Source organism: Natator depressus, chromosome 6 (assembly GCF_965152275.1).
Source record: "Natator depressus isolate rNatDep1 chromosome 6, rNatDep2.hap1, whole genome shotgun sequence".
NCBI lineage: Eukaryota > Metazoa > Chordata > Testudines > Cheloniidae > Natator > Natator depressus.
The window spans coordinates 36,473,200-36,494,427 of record NC_134239.1 but is presented as its reverse complement, the minus strand read 5'-3'; the positions used below and the strand labels follow the sequence as shown (position 1 = coordinate 36,494,427).

The window sequence follows — 21,228 nt, the reverse complement described above, 5'->3', positions numbered from 1 at the left end:
CCACTTATAATACACTCACCTATAGGGAGGTGGGGATTCTCAAAGATCTAATGGGGAAGGTTCTCCTAGATTCATCTGTTTATTTAAATTGGGGAGCTCACTTTGGAGATAGCATATTTGCCCTATGTTTCAGCTGTCTCCCCTCTGCTTTGCTGAGGAGTTAAGATATTCATAGAGTACTGAGTTTGCATAATTCCTCGTATTTTCTCTTTCGTCATATGCTGTTCATTTATTTACCATTTGCAATACTCTGTGTGATTTGTGTATCTCATTCTGCCTCCCCTCATGAATAAATACCATCCTGAAAATGCAACATTGCTCAATTTAAGAGATTCTCTCAGTTTTTTGATACAAATGAAAGACCGATTCTGAGTTACATAGTTGGAGAAATGAAAAAGAGGTTCCATTTGCATTACAAAATTAGATTTACAAACTCTGCTACTGAAATGTTAGCTGAACATATTGAAGTTTGTGTTTTGTGGCTGTCTGGTCTCTGGAATAAAGATATACACTAGCATAAAGACAAGGATGAATTTCTGTAAATAATGAGAAAATAACTTCAGGTAATGCGTTCAGACTGAGACATATTACAAAACCACTCATTTTCCACCTCTGACTTTCTGATAATCTTTTCCTCCCACTTGTTAGAGAGAAAGCATTATTGCAACAGAAGGGAAGGCAAGGCCCTTGCCAAGATATGTTACCCCCCACTGGCAGGGAGTGCTGGAGGAGAGATGTGAGCATCCTGCCTTTGATAAAGCCAGTCTCTGCACGCTTAAGAGAGGGAGCCTGAGTCCATTCCTAGAGCCAGATTTCTCAGCTCGACATTGCTTGCTGAGTTTTAAACTTCGTGACACTGATTTTTAACTGAATGAGTTATTGTTTCTATGAGAGGGCAAAGAGTTTGATCAGTCGTACTTATGAGACTTTGATGATAATTTGTGTGACAGAATATGGCCCCAATGCTCTCAAGTAATGTACTAGCCTGTCCGGTCTGTTTAGTCCTTGTGGATGTTAACAGCTGAAAATCACTTTGATAGACAGGACTAGACAGATGCACAACACCCCCACCCCACCATAATTGAAATTTTGGAGTATACTGGATTACTGGAATAAGCCCCGACAGTGCTCTAATTTCTTAATATCTATTCTTCTGTCTCCAGGGAAGTGAAGCCTGACCTAAATAAAACACTTTCATCTTTGACATGCAACAATGTGCAAGGTAGCATAACGTATATTGCTTCGTCCAGCTCTATTCTGACTCTGATCTGAGTTCCCAGCTGCATCAAAACATCTGTAATAGACAGATAGCTGAGCAGTTTATTAATGACTCTCCTCACTAGGCTCATCAAAACCCAGATAATACCAGGATTAACGTACATTTAAAATGCAATATTAGTGCTGCCAGGAATGTAATACTCTTTCTGAAGATGGTAGACTTTGCAAGTGTGCCTCTTCACTTCATCCACTGCTCCCGGTACAGACCTGAGGCCATGTGCTGCCTCGTGGCAAAATGCAGGTGCCTACAAAAAATGCTGTTGTCAGAATATTATAGGAAATCATGTAATTTAGTTGCAGTCCCTAGCTCTATAGACTGTAGTGTTACTCCACAAAGCTGCCTTTAATTTTCTTTAGATAGAGGCATGCTGAAAACTATGGTCAGAGAAGGATTTAGCTCCAGATGGTCTTTCCCGGCTGGCTAACTACATTTTCTTGCCTCTGCAGCACCAGAGAGTAATTTCAAGACTTCCTGGATTGCTTTTAACTGCAGGGCCTAAAATGAATCACTTAATACAGGTTGTAATTGTTCAGCAGAAACATCAGCAGTTTGCATTTTATAGTTACAGTATCAGTACAATAAATAACATTTTTATTGTAAAATTATAACCTCTACACCAGGGCGCAGATTGCTTCCTCTGTTTCATCTTTCATCTGTACTTTCCTTTTTAGCAGCATATGGCTTAATCCTGACATGTGGCACACTTTACTATGTAGCCTTGGAGAATCAGCTACCAAGCATGCCTGAGTAAACCCAGTAGCTGGCTTTCCAAGTTACGAGGTATTGTGTACCACGTATCATACAATATGACGGAGCTCGTTAGCCAGCCAACTTCCTGAGTTTACTCTATGGTTTACCATAGCCAGGAACTTGTGAGTAAAGTAAATACACAGTGGCCTGTTCCTATTCTGCATGCTGTAATGTGTTCACACAGTGAACAGCTGGAATGCCAAGCAGCATTCCTTCCTTCCTCTAGGAAGTCTCTGTGTGCTGCAAGCCTACATGACTCTACAGGCTCACCTGCCTGCAATAATGCTTGAACAGGATTGCCATCTTCTCCCTGGTAATGTCTTATAAATGTGGAGAATTCAGTGTTACAGGGTGCTAGATTATGAGGGTACAATGTGGATGCACAGAAGACAGCATTAATGAGACTCCACTCCACCACCCCTCTCGCACCCGCCCATTCCATAGAGAAGATTGCCATGGTGGGTCTCGGCAGCTCCTTGTAGAAGGAGGACTGTGAGTAGACCAAGGCAAGTACTGTGACCAGAATCTCCATGTACTCTATGTATGTGCTGAGCCAAAGCCCTGTTTAGTGGGGAATCGGCAAGCCATGTCTGCTACTTTTTCCCATGCCTTGTGTTAGCAGCCGTGGCTGGTTCAAACTGAAAATTTATCTCTCAGCTCTGTGTCATTTCCATGTGGAACAAAGCCCTCTTACACTCCCCAGGATTAGTCTGTAACGGGCAAATCTTACCCTTTCCTCTGCAGCCTTGAAGTGCTCTGCTCACAGCAGAATGGGTAGGAATGAGTCCTAAGTCAGTGTCATACACACACACTTTCAGACACTGTCACTTGGTGTAGTTTTACAATCATGTATTTTTTTAGTTGATTTTAGAAATTCATGAAAGGCCCACATAGACTGCAGTGAAACGGACTATACACACAACACTGTCAAATGCACAAAATAACTGGAGGGGGAAAAACAGAGAAAATTACTCTTCTCCAATTTCTTTGTGATAGTAATCAGAAGTGTTACTTTTAACAGTGTGAGGTAAAATGATTTTCAGGTAGAATATAATTCTGTTTTTTAAATATGTTGGTTTCTCCTTAATTCAGCTGTTAAAAGTTAACTGAACATGACATTTTCACTTTCTTGCCAGTTTTGTGAATGGAAAAGCAGTCATTTCTTGTCAGCATGGTTTCATGAAGCAAGAAACAATTTTGTTAACTAACTTTAAATCATGTGAGAGAAAGTTGAGAAACTGACAAAAATTGAGGATCTTGTGAAAAGCGTTTGATACTTTTTAAAGCAAACATTTTTGCCAAAAATTATGAAAATTGTTTAGTTTTGCAGCATGAGTGCTGCCAGAACTAGTGATCTACGTGACTACAGTGGCTTTGTATATAATTGATACTGAGACCTTGATGTAAGCAAAAATCATCTCTAAAATGCTACTGGTTTAGGAAACTACTTCATTACATTGATGTTCTAAAGCCCAGTGGTACCAGAGACTAGTATTCTCTATTTTAAGGGCTGTCATTTCTATATGATTATCATTTTACCACAAGAAATGATTCTATTGAAAAAGAAAGAAAGAAAGAACTTGCCTCCACATTGTCGTGCCTCCAGTTGTGTCAGTCATGACATCTGCAGCAGTTTGCTCTCCATGGTTTATTCTATTTTTGTGTCAAGCCTCCAGTGGAATAATTGTTTTTCCCCTGTTTAGCCCATGAATGCCTCAGCAGGTATCCTGCAGCTACAGCATGTATAATTATACATACAGACAACATTTCCAGTTTGCCAGTGAATCATTTTTACACTATTTCTGGGCAGAGAACATGTTATTCAAAGCTCCCACAGGAAAGCCGATGATTGATGTAACACCGGCAGATATGTGGTGTAGCATCCCTTTAACATACATTAAAGAGCAAGATGTATTTTAGCTTTCCACTAGAGGCTTTTTGCATTGCCTGCACCGGTGTGGTCCCGTGTTTGTAAATGGACAATAATGTTAACATCTTGATGCTCCAACAAAGGAAATTACTGCTTGCAATGATAAGGAGAGAAATAACACAGCTGAAGTCAACACACATACTCACAAATCAGTGGTTACAGGAGAGAGACAAATTTATTAGTGCCTTATCATAAGATAGCACAAAGTTTAATATTTTAAGGGCAGCTAAAAGTGGCACTGTAACCTCTGGTATCGTATAGTATCTCGTGTTGTTGGTACAGACCCTTCACTTCACTGCAGTTCTGACTGGGTCCCCTGATGTAGTACAAGATCTATCATTAATGCAAGAGTTTCTGACGCTGGCATAGGGCACCAGGGACTGGAAAGAAGTCTAAAAAAACTGCATGAAAAATGAGCAGTCACAGTATCTTGTCACACAAACATTAAACCTCTGGTAATTTGCATTGGTTATACACTTTGTTTCCCACCCCACTTTCAGGATAAAAGATGATTTCTTCTGCTTTGTATTTATGGCATAAATTTGGCAATAGAGTGACTTAAGTATCAATTATTTCACTGTGCCTAGCAGCGAGATGGATACATTTGAGAAACAACTGAGTGAAGCTCTTTGCCTTCAGTGACCCTGGAAGCATGTTATCTCCTAGTAACACAAGCCTTGGAGTGGTTTACTGTAATTATAAAACAGCATCCCAACATACATAGTTTAACAATACATTGTAAAAGTTTTACGGTTTGTGAAGATAAGTACAAAATTAATCCGTGCAGAACAAAACAATTTAAAAAGTACATAACGAAGCAATTAGCTAAAAGGGAGAGGAAAACACTGACAATTTAACATGGAAAGATTCTTTACATGTATTACTTTTTCCATGAGGACATTGTATAAAGGCATAATTAATGTGGAGCGAGGCCTGTAAGGCAATTAATGAAGACTTCAAAAGTAAGATTTAAGGAATAATTTACATTTTAAAAATTGAGGACCAACGCTAGTTATGTTGAAGCTTTTCATTTTTCTTTTAAAAAAAATCTTTTAGCTTTCCCTTTTGTCTTTTTCTGGTCCTATTGCAGCTTACCCTTAGAATTTTCAGCTTGGGTGTGAGAATGGTTACCGTCACAAACACGTTCAAAACTTGGTCCAAAATAAAAGGGAAGGCACCAGGACAGAGAGAGATGAGAATAGTCTCCCAAGAAACCACATCACTTTGGTCATTTCATACTAAGGGACAGTCCTGTGATGGCAAGGGAATGGGATTAACTAATCTAAATGATTTTTTCCACCTCTAAATTCTCTGATCTAATTTCTACGAATGCTTCTTCGAGCTGCCACTAACACAGAATAAAGACAGTTTCACATCAATGCAAAGTTTCTTGTTAATTTCTGCTTGCTGTAATAAATACTAAGGTCTTGATTCTTTGTAAAGTTCTGCTCTGTGCACAAATGAAAGCATGTGGACAAACTAAGAACATATCCTACATTAACTCTGTAATTCCCAGCCTTTCCTATAGCGCATATATCCTGAATCACCACCTGAATGAACTCCCCTCACACCGCCCAAGACATTGTATTTAGATCGACTCTTTGGGCAGACTCCTTCCAAAGGAGGCTGTTACTGAAAGAACCTAATTGAGTTCCAGTTTAAAGTTTTGTCTTCATGTATCAGCAGGGTGTGCAAACCTGGACTTGGGCTTTCTGCAAACCTTGTATGGAATATGGCATGAGCAAAATCCTCAGTTAAAACACTGTGATTTCAATGGACGTTTTGTCTGAATAACAATTTGACCCAATGAGAAATGTTTAATAATAGGTTTACAGAGATCTTTCCCTAAAACACACTACAACCAAAAAGCAGTCAGTGCCTGAACCAAAGCCCATTGGGGAATCAATGGAAGTACATATACTGATTTCAGTGCGCTTTGGATCAGGCCTTTAAACCGTACTCCTTTCCACAATGAGCTGTTAGATGAAAAAAAATATGGAACCAAGAAATCACAGAACTACCATCATCACACATGGAAAAATCCATCGCTCCGTCACTTTCATTGGGGTTGCATCCCATTCACCCATCTGTATGTGGTCTGTTTACATTGGAAGGGGCAGAGAACTTTTCTTCATACTTGTCTGTAAAATACCAAGCTCACTGTTGGCGACTTATAAATAATTAACAATAATGACAAAAAAACCTTAGGTGAAACATAAATGTCCACAATCTACAAATATTTTATGTGGTAAATTGTTCCAAACATTCATGTTGAAGATAAGGGACTATCTGTTGGGACCCACAAAAATAATGAAATCACACTGGCTGGGGTTTTTTTCTGCGGGATGTTTGTTAAAATACAAAGAATGCTTTCTCTTCTGAAGACTTCAGAGAGACTAGAAAATACTTTAGCTTTTTGAAAGGTCCTAACAAACTATTTAATTATTAAAGAGCCTTGTCTGGAGTCCAAATATAATGTTTGTCACAAACAAGGCCATTTCGGTTTTCTAAGAGACTGTATGACGAGTATGAATTCAGCAACTATGGTACATGCTAATGAACTGCTTAGTGTCGTGCAGAATTTGTTTTTGATTAGTTTAAGCTACAGCAACATGAAAGGAACACTCAGTGATTAAAGAGACAAAAAAGGAACACTTTTAATGAACAAGTGGTGCATCTTCATATGTCGAAGTATAAATTAAATATTCTAAAGGGGATGAGCTTCAACGCAGTAGCTGATTTGATTGAACCTTTGTGCATTCAGACACAGTTAAATGCACTTGAATGGGATTTATCCAAGGACAGAGATTTAGAAATACGTAAAGTAAGTAGAAATGTGGACCTTTTTCGTCTGAGGAAGGTTTTCTGGCTCTCAAAATGGAAATTCCGGGTTTTTTTAATATTTCAAAAGTGCTATTTGTAATCCCTTCCCCTTAGCTGTTCTTATGACATCTGCGTCTAACAGAATAGGGACCAGATTCACCAAAGCCAACTTGGGGGTGTATCCGTTATCCCTCCTTGTGCCAGACTGGTCAAAAGCGAGATTCCATCTGTTGTTACTATCTCAGTCCTCTTAACATTTTTGATTAGCAAAGGGGTGCAGAGCAGCTATCTATTATGGTTAGGCTACCCCTGGATCATTCTGAGAGGATCCCGTGTATCAGTGCATAAGCTGTCATGGCCATGCCCCTTCCATGGCCAGGACGATCCAATTTTATGCTACCTTATCAGCTTGATGGAGTGGAGGTTGCTGCTGATTTTTGGTTCTGCAATTTTTCTCTCTCCCATGTGAGTTTTCTAAGTTTTACTCCTGCTTGTATTACTGTTTAAGGAAAGCCCTATACCTCAACATTTTTAATGGTTTATACACAGTGGTGTGAAATCATTGGTGAGTAAAGCTTACCCGTGGCCCTAGAACCAAGAAACAAACCTCAGACAATAGCATATATTGTAATTTTAAATGCAAATTGGAGGTAAAGCCTCTGGAAAGTTTCATGATTAAATCACTCCATGCAGCTGTGTTTTTGTTTAATTGAAAATGTTAATTTATTAATTCATTATCAAGGGTACGTTGTGGGGATCAAATTCAGGCTTTGGACTACAAAAAGCCAGATGGGGAACTGTGTGGCTCTGATCCTTACTTCCCCAGACCCTTGGATGCTGAACTCCTCAAACTCTCCACATGTGGAGCTATGGAGAGCCATTCCTGACTGTTCCTAAGGAGTTAGCGGGGTCTGATGTGTATTTTTACACGGATCTGATCATCCATCAGCCATGACACATGCTTTCTTCCCTGGAGTTCCATATGCCATTGGCAAAGGAAATTTGCCAGGGCATCTGCTTGAGCATGAGGACCTAAAGCTGGATGGACTATGGGTTTAGGATCCTAGTAGTAGTCTTTTGTGCCTTTGATGACCCGTGTTGCTGAATTAACTCTGGCCCTGGTAGGGTGGATGGAACTGTTTTAATATTCTCATCTGTTCTCAAGTGCTGACAGTGTGCTTAGCATCGCAGAAGTCATAAGGGCAGAGGCCAAACCTGGCCCAGTACTTAGCAGTACCATATTTACTGGCAGGATTTCGTGTTTGTGGGCCTTGAGGAAGAAGTGAGTTTTAAAATGGGCCTCCTCATTCCTTGCAGAGAGTGTAGTGTTTGGGAATGGCTAAGGCTTGGAGTCCCAAAGGATCCAATCTGGTTGATCTTTTTGTTCAGTGTGAAGCCCCTGGGAGGGGGAGACTAGGAGGCATGTTTTGGCTACTGTGTCATCAGAAAGCTGATAATCATTTGTGAGTCTCCTGTTCACCTGACCAAGACAGAAACTTTCCCTGACTTCCCCAATATCTGTAGGAGTCTGTGACCTCTATGAAAGCCAGTGTGTTTAAGTTTAATCCAGAGTTGTTGCTGGGAGGCAGGTGAAAGCATTTTTAAGAACAGGCAAAGCCTTTGATTGCTCCTTCAGCTGATGGCTTCTGCCTGTCTCTTGTCCAGGAGGTTTTCAAACTTGGGGCCTTACTAGATTGATTTCTGCTCTTGGATTCCCAGACAGTAACAATGGTCCAAAGTGCCTCCTTTCATCTGCACCGGACTAAGAGGTAGTGCCCATTTCTTTTGGATGCACATATTATTTCCATGGTAGTTCAAGCCTTTGTCTCTTATTGCCTCCCTCTCTGTAGGGGTATCCGGTAAGACTAGTCTGCAGCTTCAGCTAGTGCAGAGTGTGAGCAAACACATGTGCTGAGCAGGGATGGTGTGGAAGCTGGGGATAGATGGTTCTCAGTAGCTGGATCTCACTTCTCTAACTTGCATGTATATCTGAATATAGTAGAGTGACATGTAGAACCATCTTTCTGAGATGATGCTTGAGAAGATGCTTATTGCAGGCTTTGGAATCTTCTTCACCAGTGCAGCGTTGTGGCTGGGATTGGTCATCTCTCTTCCTTTCAGCCTCGCTTAGTTGGTGGCAGTGGCAGGATGCAAAATACCTGTTTCCTGTGTGAGAAGATGATGTGTGGTACCATTCTAGCCTGTCTGCACACAAGTGCACACAAATGTAGGGCCACGAGGATGGGTGCCTTATCAATGTACTGTTAGTAATAATCATTACCAGAGAATGCTGCGACATGGAGTGTGTCTCTGTCCCCACATAGCCATTAGTTTCTTTACTGATAAACTGCAGATTTTGTAAATGAGATTGAACCCTCCCTTTTTTCGTTGACCAGTTTCCTTCAATTGATATTCGTGCCGCATCTTCCAGTACAGCCATGTATTTTCCTTTGTTTAGGTTACAACCTCAGCTGATCTTAGCCCTCTGAAGACAATGCTTTCTGCTTCACAGGCATTCGAAATCTCCCAGGCACTGTTGGTATGCCTGACATTGCTTTGAAATTCTTCCAAGACAGACCATTCTGCCACCTCGCCATAGCTGTGAAGAAACCCGTTTGAAAGGGGGAATCCTCTAAGTACTTCTTGGGGTTATTCTGATTGCTTGAACCTCCTCAGGGAGCCATGCCAAGAGCAAGCATTTGATTCAAAGGTTCTCCTTGCAAAGGAAAATTCAGAAGACTTTGTACTGAAGGAGGGTTTGGGTTATTTTTAAAGGATAACCCCTATGGTAGATTTTTAACAAAACACTTTTGTGCAGTGAATCTGCAGTATTGGAATTCATAAATAACTCTTCTAAAGCAAACAGCAGAGAGGAAACACCCAGCAATAATAGGGCCTCCAACAAAAGCCTTTTAAAAACATCCCCTTCCATTCTGCTGAAGACATGAAAATACTCCCTGAGGCTGCTCCTCCTTGTCCAGGCGAAAACCTTCAGTAATTCCCTACAGGGAAAGTCTCAATGAGATTGTTTTGCAAAGACACCTGTTGCAAAGCTGAGTACAGTAGAACCTCAGAGTTACGAACACCTTGGTAATGAAGGTTTGTTCGTAACTGAACAAAACATTATGTTGGTTCTTTCAAAAGGTTACAACTGAACAGTGACTTAATACAGCTTTGAAACTTTACTATGCAGAAGAAAAATGCTGCTTTTAACCATTTTAATTTAAATTAAACAAACACAGTTTCCTTACCTTGTCAAATTTTATTAAAACTTATTTTTAGTAGTTTGTTTAACCGTACTGTCCAATATTGTTGTGTTGCTGTGTTTTTGGGTTTTTTTGGTCTCTGTTGCTGCCTGATTGCTTACTACTAATTCCAAATGAGGTGTGTGGTGTACTTGGCAGTTCGTAACTGGTGTTTGTAACTCTGAGGTTCTGCAGTATTAGGCATTGTTGTTTATCACTTGATTGCAGTCTGCATTCTTCTGTAGACATGGTAGCTTCAAAAGTGTGTACATACATGTAGAAATTGCATATGGAATCCTTTATCACATTATACATCGTGTCCTGCTGCGAGGGATCCCCCCGAGAACTAGCAATTTCTAGCTCTTGCCACCATATATAAAGTATCTGCCTCACCAACAGTAAAAGGTGCTCTGCTTCCTTTAAACCATAGTTGTTGGAGTATCTTCAAGTATCTTCCCTTCCACTTATATAAGAAGGCTTTTAAATGAGCATTGCTGATCACCTGTCCTTGCCATGTAAACATATAGGGCCACATCTATGGCCCTGCTCTGGCTGCTTTCCCAGCCATTCCTGTGGTGCAGTGTATCCGTAAAGCTGGTTTGACTGGCTACTTGAGAATTTCCCCTTTTATAGGGCTACCCATAGGGGTTATAGGAGCCAATGTAAGGGGCATGTTCTGGAAAAAGGGAGGATGGCTGAACAAGCCATATACCTCAGTGATTCCTGACTATGTGAACTCACCCTTTGGGACCATTGACAGCCAGTGTAAGAGAGAGCAGTTCTGAGTAGTCCAGGACATCTTAGATCTTTAAGCCACTTTTGCCCTCCCTACCCCAGTCAGTATTTTGCACTGATCACCTTTCATACAGATTGGAGGATCTGGCCCATAGGCCCAAGCAGTCAGGTATGCTGGTCAAATCAGGAGAATTACCAATATGGCTGCCAGCACAATTGGGTGCAATCTTCATGTTTTGACTTTTTGATGATTTTTTTTTCTTTAATCTCCTCTGTAGTTCATAGTCCATATTTGGATGATAGGTACCCTTGAGGTCCTAACCACTCTTAGGAACAAATTCTGTTCTCAATTACTTTGGTGTTAATCTGAAACAATGCCATTGACTTTAGCCCTTTATATATCTGTGGGACTACTCACAAACTAAGGTACCACTCAAGATGAATAAGTCTGGCAAATGTGGCTCTAAGGTCACAGTTTTCCTGTGGCAGACCCATGAATAGAACTAAGATCTCCCAATTCTATTCCTTAACCACAAGATCTGCCTCTTCCCTGTGCTTATCTCCAACCAGAAATAGACCCTTGATGTGATGGCAAAGCCTGTTTAATGAAACAATTGTTTGTTCTTTCTCTCTCTCTCTGCCTTTCCTTATTGTGTATCTAATGACCCACCATCCTATGTTTTTAGCGGGGATTGAACCATGGACCTGCAACTCCAAAGCACAAGCCTCTACTTGAGCTAAAGAAGTAAATCCACTAGCTGATAGTTGTAGTAATCTCTTATCTTCTTATTCAGACCAGCCACTGGAGGGTGACAGACACACATTGTGCTTATATAATTACACGTAATTTCAGGGGGTTACACAGAACATGGCATAAAGTATACATGCTTCTATTTATAACTGACATAACATAACAAAGGGCAAAGAAATTCTGGGTGGCAGTACTGGGCCAACTTGTGAGTTCCCTATTTCAGCTGTAATAAAGGAAGAATCAGGAAAACCAAAGACGGCTGGTCAGACAGTTTTATACTTGTAATTGTGGCCTGCTTAGAATTTACTGGCCAGCAAAACTCTAATCCCAGTCAAAATGCTTATTCTCCTGGGCTTGAATTTTCAAAGAAGTTTAAGGGAGCTAGACACGGACATTCCATTGAAATTCCATGGGAATTGAGTGCCTAACTCCCTTAGGTTCCTTTGAAAATCACAGCCTTGGAGGTCACCTTGCATTTTTGTTTTGGTGACAGGCCCCCTCCGTGTGTGTGCAATGAAAGGGTTCGGGCACGGGGACTCTATTCTCACCTTGATAATTCCTGCAATAGTGTCCATTCACTAAAACTCAGTGCGCTCTTCTGAGTGCCCTCATTGCTCCCTGCTAGCGCCCTGGGGCACAGGCCATTCTAGTGGAGAGTAAGAAAGTGGTTGGACCATGACTTGGCCCCCATACCTGCCAGAAGAGCTGGCCAGCTGAATGGGGGAGTTTGTGCTACATCCCCTTAGTGAGTGAAGGAGCCAGCGGCACACACTCTTTGTGCCTCTGGGTGCTCTGTGAATTTGTGCCTCCTGCTCAGACAGCGTGCTTGTATGCTTCTCCCAATACAGGACTGTGGCTAATAGCCCTGGAGAGACTCTATAACCTGATGTATGAGCCCCAGATATTCAAATCATGTTTGTTTCTCACTTCTTTAGTACAAGAATTAGTAACTGAGTGGCATAGTTTCACCTTGATACATAGATGCTATAAAGGCACATTGTCAGCCACATCTGAACCAAATGCTAATCACATTTTCATGTATTCCAGGAGACTTTTTTCCTTATAAATAATTAAGTTTGGTTTAGAATCTGCCTTGCACAACTATCCCATTTTGTCAGCACCTGTATTGACAGCTCCTACTTAACATTAAGATTTTAGGTGAATTCATGCTTCTTGCAGCAGTGTAATTAATTATTCTTCACAAACAGAACAAAGACTGACAGTGTGTAGGAAAGAAAGGGAGGACTTATAGGTTTGATTAATTGGAGTTTACTGGGAGACTGGGTAATTGTTGTTTATAAACCATATTATAATATTTGTTACATCAGTGTGTGTGTGTGTGTGTGTGTGGTAAAATTAGAGGAGACTGAGCCTAAAATTTCAGATCCAGGTTCAAACTCTTCTGATGTTCAGCCTGCTGTAGAAATTAAGTTTTTTTTCAGCCTATTACAGAGCTGGAGTTTAGATCTGACTTTGAGCGTCCCCAAATTTTGGAAGAGTTCAGATGTAGGATTTGGAACAGGCCCATTCTTAATTAAAATCAACTGAAGGTTGTCATAGGAAGAAAGGTGATGCATGAATCCTGTCTTAGTGAAACTTATGGCCATCCTACATCTTCCGTGGCTTTTTTATATTAATTTGAACAGTGTACACAGAATAACTCAGTTTTTTGAAACAATTTATAACTGGATATCAGTGCTGTACTGAGAAGTGGCTGAGTTTGAAGGCAGACACAGTGTGAGCAAAACCTGATATTTCACATTTATGATCTATCTTAGAAAAGGCAGGTGAACTATTTAGAATTGTATTTTTCAGAAACTAATATTTCTTGGTAGCTTTTAAAACTGGATTGTCTACTTTATATTCTGTTTAGAAATATATAAGAGAACAAAAATGTTATTTTCAGGTTATTTATTTCATGCCAGAACAATTACCTGGTTCCTGTTAAATATTCATGGTGATCATCACAGTTTTTCACTGGGATTGGTTATATTTATTCCCTCTTACAGGATTCCAAGTCCTTAAGGCAAAGATGTGCAAAAGTCTTTTAAGCTGCTTTCTCATATGACTGTACCATGGGATCATGGGGTGGCTCATCATCCAGTGAGCTCAAACAACGAGGCTGTATCTCTCCTCCCAGCATATGCTGAACGTAATTAGGCACCAGTCCAGAAAAGGCTTTGTAAACATTCTGAATCCATGCCACATTCCTTCAGTCTCAGAAGCTGCCAAGTGCCGAAATGCTGTATTCAATCCAGTTGCCTAAATATATAAAATGAATGGCTGAACTAAGTGTCTTCCTGGTAGAGTATATGCATATAGGATGGACAGACTTGGAGAGGTTCAGTTTTCAGTTCCAAAACCTGATGATCTGCCAACCCACCTTCCCTACTCACTAGGGAAGGGAAACAAGAGTGTGAACTCTTCTGGGCTAGCTTCACTGGGAAGGAGCCATCCTTCCTCTCTTCTTGCCCTATTGGGAGGGGATACCAAAGGCCAGGGATTTCCAGTAGTGGTGTTACAACTTGATGGTGTTCATGTCATAACACAAGCACATCCCAATAAACTCTCTTCTTCTTCGAGTAGTGTCCCTGTGGGTGCTCCACTTTAGGTGTCTGTGTGCCCCTGCACCTCTAATCGGAGATTTTTGGTAGCAGTGTCCCTTTGAGCCCCCGCATGGTTGAGCCTGCGCATGTGCTCTCCCTCGTGGTCTGCCTCGAGGCTATTTAGTACTGCACTGGCGAACCCCCCTCACTTCCTTCTCTACCGCCTTTGGCCTCTGACAAAACGAGCAGTTGTCCCTTCCTTATCTGTGTCGTTAGCATAAGTAGTGTTTGTTTTGTTACCTTTGTTCTCCCTAAAAGTACTCAGGCGAGTGTTTTTATTTTATTTTTATTTTATTTTATTTTATTCCTTTGGTTTAAAAAGAAAAGAGAAAAAGGAAAAGAACTTCACTTTCCTTCCCTGTCTGGGGGCATCCCCCTCCACCCCCCTGGCATCTAGTAGACTCATAATTATTATTAATTTTTTTTAACTGAAAAAGAAAGGGAAAGACGATGTTCTTCTGCATATTCCTCCCTGCTAGAAGATGAAACCCCCCTGCCCAGGGGCTTGGCTGGCTTTCTCTGCTCCAAGTAGTGCCCCTCCTGCCAGTTCCTGTAATGGCCAGACTCTCACTGTGCCTGGGAGACCCTCACAGAAGTGCTTTACCTGCCACACCTAAAACTGCAGCCTCACAGAAGCTGGGAGCTGAAGTAAAAATTCCTCCCTATAGAGAAAACACTTTCAGTCTGCAGGGGACTCCGGTGGGTTTTGACCCCGGATCATCCCCGAGCCTTCACTTCAAAAAGGGTCGAGTGGTGAAGAGAGAGAGAGAAAAAGAAGAAGAAGCCACCAGCAGACTCCCCCTGGAAAGGCTCGTCCGAGCAACTGGCCAGCCAGAGGGGTGTTTCCCAGTGCAGCCACCTTGGTATGGATCCCCGAGCAGCTGGCCAGCCAGAGGGGTGTTCCCCAGTGTGGCCATCTTGGTAGGACAATACCAGCAGAGGGACCTCCTGCTGTGAGCTCAGCTGCTGCTGGGGGTCAGGAAGCTCTGGAAGCTGAAACCTGAGAAGGGGCTTCCTGCTCTGAGCTCTGCTCTCCACACGACAAGGGGCTTCTGTAAGCTCTGTACTCTAGGCAACTACTGCACGGAGAGGGCACAATTACCACCGTACCATCTCTACAAGAGCGACACAGAGAAGCCCTGCTGTGAGCTCTGCTTCCGCACAGACACCAGAGGCTTCCACCATCAGGCTCTGAGACAAGGGTACTGTCCCCTAAGGAGAGGGGGCAATTACTGTACCATCTCTAAAAAAAAGTGGCACCAACAAACTTTTTGTACTGGGCAAAACTCTCATCTAGCGAGTGCTCTGCCCAACTATCGGTACTGACAATGTACCATGGACCCTCCTCTGTGGTACCCTAGAGACCTGATGATTGGGGAAGAACCACAATTCCCATTACTTGGTACCAGGACCCCAGTATCGAGCACATCCCGGCACCCAGAATCGCTCTTAGCACTGGGCTGTATACTGCCAATACCCCAGTCAGCGGCACCCTTACCCACTAACGAATCTGACACTGGCCAGGAGGAGATCATTCCCTGGCCCCTCAAGGTGGCCTACCACCACAATACAAGGGTTATCCCCAATTCCCTCACGCCAACTGCCCATGCCTGCCTTCCTGCCTCTCCCTCCCAAGACCATGTTGTAACTCTTAAGGTATATACACACACATGGCGTGTCTGTCTCCGGTGTCTCTCAGGGAGAGTCCACCAGATGGTTTGCTACAGCCTGGCACCTGAGCCAGAGCAGGAGAGCACCTGAGCCAGGACAGGAGAAAGCTTTTTCAGAACAGGAAAGAAGTTCATCTAGAACTGTCCTCCCAATTAATGAGCTGATTCTAGATCCTACCAAAATCATCTGGCAGAGCCAGCCTCCATCGCACCAACCTGCAACAGAGTGAAAACAAAAACAACACTACATCTCTACCCAAAGAGGCAGACTTTGTTTTCAACATCCGCAGCCCAACTCCATCATAGTGGATGTGGTTAGTGCATGAAGCAAGCAACATAATGCCAAGTCAACTCCATATGATCAGGCTTCAGAAGATGGCGTATTCTTCGACAACATTACTGTTTAGAGTCGTAAATTACCAAACTGTCATGGCCAAAACAATTTTGTTAATCTTGGGAAACCCAGCATGTTTCTGAAACATTACTGGAAACACAAAAAGAACAGATTCAGACCATTCTTAGAGAATGTCAGTTAATAGTCAGACCGGTCCTAGAGACACCACTGGATGTAGCTCTTACAGCTGCCCGCCCAGTCTCCATGACAGTGGTACTGAGGTGGGTTGTGAGTTTGGTTTTATTTATTTATTTATTTTTGTTCGCTACACCTCTCTAGATTGCTCAAAGAGCTACAGACTTCCAATTTGAAGGGCCAAACTCTTCGGAGAAGACAGATATTCTCTCCACATCCTGAAGGATTCTTGGACCGCACTACACTCCTTAGGAATCTACACTGTGGAACAGAAGAGAAGATATACCTCTCAACCACACCACAGATCACAATCTTCTCAATACTCACCATCTCTGTGCTGTTATGAGCCACAGTGTAAGAGGCCCAGGGCTCAAAAGTGAGAACAGTCTGCACCCCAGTCCATGACCTCTCAAACTGCCTCTTATAAGCTGGTCGGGGGCCTGAACAATGATACCTTACAGCATCAGCTGCCATCTATACACCTGTCACGCCACTCAGAAGTTACCTTACGTTACTTCACAGCAGTTAGGACCAGCTGTAGAGCAAAGAGATTGATTTCTAGCCCTGAACCTACAGGGTGCCTACTTCCATATCTCAGGTACAACCACTGTACAGGATATTTCCTACTGCTTACCTTTGGGGCAGGATCGTTATAGGTACAGACTGCTCCACACAGGGTAGTCTCCAAGGTTCACTTCATTGTAGTGGCATACTAACCCTGGTACAGTGACTGGACTTGATCAGCACCAACCTGATGCAGTACAAGCGAGAGCGCTCCTCTCACTACCCACATTCACCACCCTGGGACACGTCTCCCTAATATGCTGAGGAGCTCACCTACACAACAACAAGGTTCAGGACAAATACCCTTCCACACAAATGACCTTCAATATCACTCTTTTGGGGATAGGGGCTGTCAGGCGTGCCTGTGCACAAACACATCAAAAACAACACACAAAGGTTATGATGGACTTCGTGTGACCTGTATGTTTTGTATAAACTGCCAAGGAGCTGCCAGATCTCCCTCCCTCTGCAAGACAGCATTCAAACTTTGGAATTGATGCACCCATCACAATGTGCTCATCTCAGCTGTCTGTCTACAAGGGATACAGAATGGGACAACCAACAGTCTCAGTTGAAATTTTCTCACAAAAATGAGTGTATACTGAATTCAGAGGTGCTTCAGGATATAGCCACCCTTTGGGGAAACATTCACTGGCAGTTGCCCTCATCTTCCCAGTGGACAGGGCCCACTTGTATGTCTTTTCCCAGTTTCCTACCCTATCCAAGATTCTGCTGCAAATTCAACGAAACAAAGCGAGAGTTATTGTGATTGCCCCTCTTGACTATGACAAGTCTGGCTCCCTTACCTGACGCAGATGGCAATATGACCTCCTGTTCCGCCTCCAGGCTTGGATCTTTCTTTGTTCCAAGGCTTAGAAGCAGAATGCTCTGAAAAGCTGAAACACATGTTGCAACACAACCACAAGTTGACCACTGCACATACCTATCTACAAAATGGAAATGACTCCAAGTTTGTACCATCCCAAATGGATAGACCCAACCTCTTCTTTCCTCCCTCTGATTTTGCACTACATTTTAAACTCTCACTCAGCTCCCTTAAGGTACATCTCATGGCGAAAATGGCTTCCCACTTGGAGTTTGTTCAACCACTACTGCGTAGACTCTTTAAGGGCATTGGGACTCTCTTCCCCCATGTGACACCACCTGCTCCAGCCTGGGACTTGAATCTAGTTATCAGAGCTTGGACTAGACCTCCCTCCGAGTCCAGGGCAACTTGTTCTCTCTTACACCTGTCCATGGCGACAGCATTTCTAATTGCCTTCACCTCAGCTAGGCACATAGGAGAAATAGCGGCCCTGTTGGCACACCCAACATTCAAGGCCTTTGTCTTTAAAAATAATAATAATAATAATAAATCTAAGGCCATATCCCAAGTTTCTCCCTATTTTTTCTGCACTTTCCATATGAATCAACAGATCCATCTCCCTGTTTTTTTCCCAAAACCACATTGTGACAACTGGGAGACAATTGTGCATATGCTAGATATTAGAAGGACATTAGCATTCTACTTGGACAGGACTAAGGACTTCAGGAAATCCCCTAAACTCTTCCTTTCATCCACAGAAAGATCCAAAAACTCTGTGATATCTCCTCAAAGACTATCCAAATGGGTCTCTAGTTGCATTAATCACTTAGCAAGGGCACAACTTGCTTCCGTCCGTACGCACTCCATGAGATCAGTTCCTGCCTCAGTCACATTCCATAGGGATACCCCTATCTCCCCAATCTATAGAGCAATGATTGGGGCCTCTGTCCATACTTTTGCAGAACATTATGCGATCACTTAAGATTTGGCTGCTGACACCATCTTCGACTCCACAGTACTCTCTGTAGTAAAAGACTCCTCTCTGAAGTGCCAGCCTCCAGTGGTGGGTACTGTTCCAGAGTCACCTAAAGTGGAGCACCCATAGGGACACTACTCGACGAAGAAGAGGCAGTTACTCACCTTGTGCAGTAACGATGGTTCTTCGAGATGTGTGTCCCTATGGATGCTCCACAACCTGCCCTCCTCCCCTCTACTTCAGAGTTCTCTATAGGGTTCTGTGGTAGAGAAGGAAGTGAGGGGGGTTCACCCGTGCAGTGCTAAATAGCCTCAAGGCAGACCACGAGGGAGAGCACATGCGCAGGCTCAACCATGCAGGGGCTCAAAGGGACACTGCTACCAAAAATCTCCCGATTAGAGGTGCAGGGGCACACAGACACCTAAAGCGGAGCACCCATAGGGGGACACATCTCGAAGAATCATTGTTACTGCACAAGATGAGTAACTGCCTCTTCTGCCAAATCGATTTCACAAACTTTTGGGTTCAGTTCAGCAGACTCTAATGGGGCTAGTTCCAGCACATTTGTGTTTCTGCCTGAAGAGCATTCACTACGCCATTATGTCTCTTATATTGAATTTGATGCCTTGATTCTATTATGTTATAATATAAAGCTCCCATTATATAAGGTGTAGATATATCATCCCCCTGCAAAACAAACAAAGAACTAAGGGTCAAGTGGATTTCCTCAGACACACTAAACACTTAAAAGCAAGGAAATCATAAGCCAGGACAACATTCTCAACGAGCAATACCACTTTCTAAGCATTAGCCATTCACTATTGTGATACTCAACACCAACACACACTTTAATAGAAACATCCAGCTAATGTGATAAATGGATTGACTATCATTTGCAAGGTATGAAACTTGTGGATAGGTCATTGTCAGTAGTGAACCCTGGTTTTTGAATTCAGTCTCAAAAGAAATACATCTGACTGCTATCTGGGCTGTGTTTAAAGCAAGATGTAAGATACATCTATTTTCCATGCCTCTTGGAATCTGGATTTTCTGGGATCTTCTGACATGCAGTTCAGTGGCTTGGTTTTCCCACCTCTAAAGTTACCTAGTTCTGAGCAGTGGGGTGTGCGTATGAAGGACTACATGTGACCTCTCTGAGGGAAAAGTTTGCAGTTATATATATGCCTTGTACAATGCACCCAGATACTGCTGGGATCAGTGGTCAGCACACTGGGCTAGGGCATAGGAGACCCGGGTGTAATTTCCTGCTCCACCATGGACATCCTTTGTGACCTTGGGCAAGTCACTTAGCCCTTCTGTACATCAGTTCCCATTTGTAAAATGGGAATAATAGCACTGCCCTTCCTTACATGGGTGTTGGGAGGATAAATACGTTAAAGATTGTGAAGTGTTTTGTGAGCTACTGATAAATGCTAAATAAGTAGGCTTTATTTATTTATTTTTACTACTACCACCACTGCCATGAGGCTGGGCGTATTGGCTAAGGGAGGATGTCTCTGGAAGTAACTGCTTAGGTGATACTGTAAAAATTGTTAAAGGAGTATGAGCTTTGTTCTAACATAATTTTTGGACAGCCCAATATGTGTTGGTTGTTTCCTCTTAACATCAGTATTACGTTGAAACTCTTTTGGTTTTAGACATATCTGTTGAAAGTGATAAGACACTGCACTACTGTATAGTAGGCTCAGTTTACTGACTTCAACTAGTACTGTACATTTTTTCTAGGTATGGCAATGTGGAGGTAGTGTTGAGGTGCTGCCTTGTTCCAGGATTGCCCATATTGAAAGAGCCCATAAGCCGTACACAGAAGACCTCACTGCTCATGTCCGAAGGAATGCTCTAAGAGTGGCCGAAGTCTGGATGGATGAATTTAAAAGCCATGTTTACATGGCATGGAATATACCCCAAGAGGTAGGTTGCAAAGATTACCGGCATGCTTGGATAGCCTTAGCTCTGGGCCCAAAATATGAGCTCTAGTTTAGGACTACATTTAGCCACACTTATTCATATGGAGTAGCACCTTACTGTATGAGCAGTTCAATGGTCTGCAGTTTATTTAAAAATGACTTTCTTGCTGTGTTGCTTTTTTCTTATTCATTGTTGACCCTGCAAGGCTCTTTGAAGTTAGTACCTGCAGGAATGCCAGAAATGAAGCTTATATGCCGTGTTTTTGTAGCCATGTTGGTGCCAGGTTATTAGAGAGACAAGGTGGGTGAGGTAATATCTTTTATTGATCCAACTTCTGTTGGAGAGAGAGAGAGACAAGCTTTCAAGCTTACATGGAGCTGCTCTTCAGCTTCAAATTCATGTGTCTATCTAGTATACTTTTTACCTGTGTTAGAGTGAAGCCCTGTCGTGCAATAGGGGAGTATTAAATTTCTACCAGTCATGCTGGAAGGGGTGTATTTTTCTTTTCCAAGAACCCAGTGGGACTCACCTAGTAGGGGTGGAAATCCCCTTACAGAACAAGTGGCATTTCATGGCTCTAGGTCTCTATATGGAGAGTATATTCCCACTTATGTT

The 21,228-nt window shown here is 42.5% G+C and overlaps 1 protein-coding gene across 3 annotated transcripts in view; it reads left to right on the top strand.

The window, feature by feature from the left end:
• GALNT18 (polypeptide N-acetylgalactosaminyltransferase 18) overlaps positions 1 to 21,228 on the top strand; it is a 386,803-nt gene that overhangs the window by 250,545 nt on the left and 115,030 nt on the right. For all 3 annotated transcript variants that reach the window (XM_074955061.1, XM_074955060.1, XM_074955062.1), the window contains exon 7: positions 20,431 to 20,616. In XM_074955061.1, the coding sequence (XP_074811162.1) occupies positions 20,431 to 20,616 (186 nt within the window). The remainder of the gene's footprint in view (positions 1 to 20,430; positions 20,617 to 21,228) is intronic.